Raw genomic sequence first — 2,060 nt, 5'->3', positions numbered from 1 at the left:
GTGAATGGAGTGATGAAGAGTAACTCAAACTATTCATCAATTGCTGTCCTGACATACAACAACACACTACTGGTTTATCCTGATCCACTGGGAGTGTTAGTTAATGTCACTTGTATAGCAATGATTGGAGGAGTCAACTACAGTCTGTCTGTGATGTTACATGGTATGATTATATTTGAATCAATGGTAGATACCTTTGTCTCTTTTCTAGCTCCTAGTGGTCCTCCAAATAGTGTAAGAATCTTTATATTGAATGCTACTAGTATCAAAGTGAACTGGACTACTTCATCAGAGGCTAATGGATATGTGATTGAGTATACTACTGGAGGTGTAACCAGGGATTTAGTATCTACTAGTGAAGATGAATTTTTAATAACAGATCTCTCAACAATGAGCACCTATACCATCAGTGTGTACTCATATATAGATCTTCCTTCAGTTAATAGTACAGTAACAGTGTTAAAATTTGATGGTGAGTTATAATTATCATTGGGAGAATGTAACTGATATTTGTTTTAGTTCCTAGTCCAGTAACTAGTCTCTCAGTATCTAATGCCTCAACCACTGGTATTACAGTGAACTGGATTATTCCCAGTAGTGAAAACTATGTAACATACTACACCATCTCCTATACTCCATCTTGTTCCCAGTTCTCATCAGTGAATGAGACAGTATCTGTTGCTCCTCATCAGTCCACTACAACATACAGTTATACATTAATAGGTCTGTACAGTGGTATGAACTATACCATCACAGTGAGAGCTGGTAATGTACTAGGAGCATCAAATTCAAGTATCATATCAGCTAAGACATCATTATCAAGTAAAAATATATTGCTGATTTCCTGTGAAGCTTGACAATATTTCTTCACTATAGTACCTGTAGGTGTACCCTCATCTCTTCATGTTAATTCAAACACTAATAGGATTATGTGGAATGAGATCAATTGTTCTCAACTCAATGGTAGATTCGTTGAATATAATGTACTCATTGAAAATATATATCTCAATGAGCTGGTGTTTGGTGCAGCATACAACATTAGTGTAGCTGCTGTCAATCCTGTTGGAAGAGGCCCCTTTAGTGATCCCATTGTTGTAGAGATTGGAGGTATATCTAATCATAATAATTGTGACTTAATTGCAAATAAAACTTTCTATAGCTAGTAATATTTGTGATGCATCTAATGAAGGTGGTGCTGCTATCGGACTTGCAATTACTGTAGTTTTGTTGATGATTCTATTAGCTATTAGTCTTGCTGTCCATATCTACTGTTTCATAAGGTATACTATTAATAAACACAAGAAAAATTATATTAATTTATAACTCATTTCTAAAGATTAATGTACCCCACTATTGTTGAAACAAAAACAAGTAAATCCATTGCCAAAGATGAAAATAAGTTAGTGCTTTTAATAATGGTGATATTATGATTGTGTGTGACACAGAATTATTGAAGACATCACAATGAAAGAATGTGAATCGTATGGTCTTCATGAAATAAGTAAAGCAGTGGTGTATGAGGAGTGTTTGCCTGCTGATGATCAATTTCCTGTTGTTAATGAACCTACTACTGAAGCATTATACAACTAGTTGAAGCATGATACAACTACTGTCATTGTTACACCTCTTGAAGTATTTAACATTGCTGGTTTTGTGTGAAAGCATGAATTTTGATATAATTTTATTTAGTTAATTTATTGGGAATTTTTGTTGATATAGTTCATGTAATAATAATAACACATGATTTTAGGTATTGTAATGTAAATAAAATCTATGTTGTGAGGCTGGTGCCTTGGGCTGACCCTCGCGATTAGAAACTACAATTTACAATTCCTATAGAGAGTCTGCACTAATTTCGTACTTTTTTAATGCTACATTGAAAGTAAAATGATTGCATTCAGTTTAATAGCATAGATCTAGCATATTGAAGAACTTATAGCTGACAACTGAGGAAAGACAGAATCATCACAAAAATGAGTGCATACAAACACAATTACAGATACATGTATTACATTAATCTACACAGGTAAATGTTGAAGTCAAAAGGACAAAAACCCAAG

The 2,060-nt window shown here is 33.8% G+C and overlaps 1 protein-coding gene across 1 annotated transcript; it reads left to right on the top strand.

Annotated features, from left to right (window-relative positions):
• The first annotated feature begins 706 nt into the window (after positions 1–706).
• Positions 707–1,697, top strand: LOC109583523 (uncharacterized). The gene is made up of 5 exons (XM_019998910.1): positions 707–822; positions 877–1,107; positions 1,160–1,280; positions 1,337–1,399; positions 1,446–1,697. Exons 1-5 carry the CDS (start codon positions 738–740, stop codon positions 1,588–1,590), a joined length of 645 nt encoding a protein of 214 aa, XP_019854469.1. The 5' UTR covers positions 707–737; the 3' UTR covers positions 1,591–1,697.
• The last annotated feature ends 363 nt before the right edge of the window (positions 1,698–2,060 follow it).

The sequence above is a fragment of the Amphimedon queenslandica genome, unplaced genomic scaffold, assembly GCF_000090795.2.
Source record: "Amphimedon queenslandica unplaced genomic scaffold, v1.1 AMPQUscaffold_13301, whole genome shotgun sequence".
Taxonomy (NCBI): Eukaryota; Metazoa; Porifera; class Demospongiae; order Haplosclerida; family Niphatidae; genus Amphimedon; species Amphimedon queenslandica.
Note: the sequence above shows the minus strand (reverse complement) of the source record. Positions and strands in the feature narration are given on the sequence as shown.

Excerpts from the sequence above, each read along its gene's own strand:
- LOC109583523 (XM_019998910.1), top strand. The coding sequence starts at position 738 with ATGAACTATACCATCACAGTGAGAGCTGGTAATGTACTAGGAGCATCA. Across the intron at positions 1,281-1,336 it reads CATATCTACTGTTTCATAAG|ATTAATGTACCCCACTATTG; the intron begins GTATACTATTAA and ends TCATTTCTAAAG. Across the intron at positions 1,400-1,445 it reads ATTGCCAAAGATGAAAATAA|AATTATTGAAGACATCACAA; the intron begins GTTAGTGCTTTT and ends TGTGTGACACAG.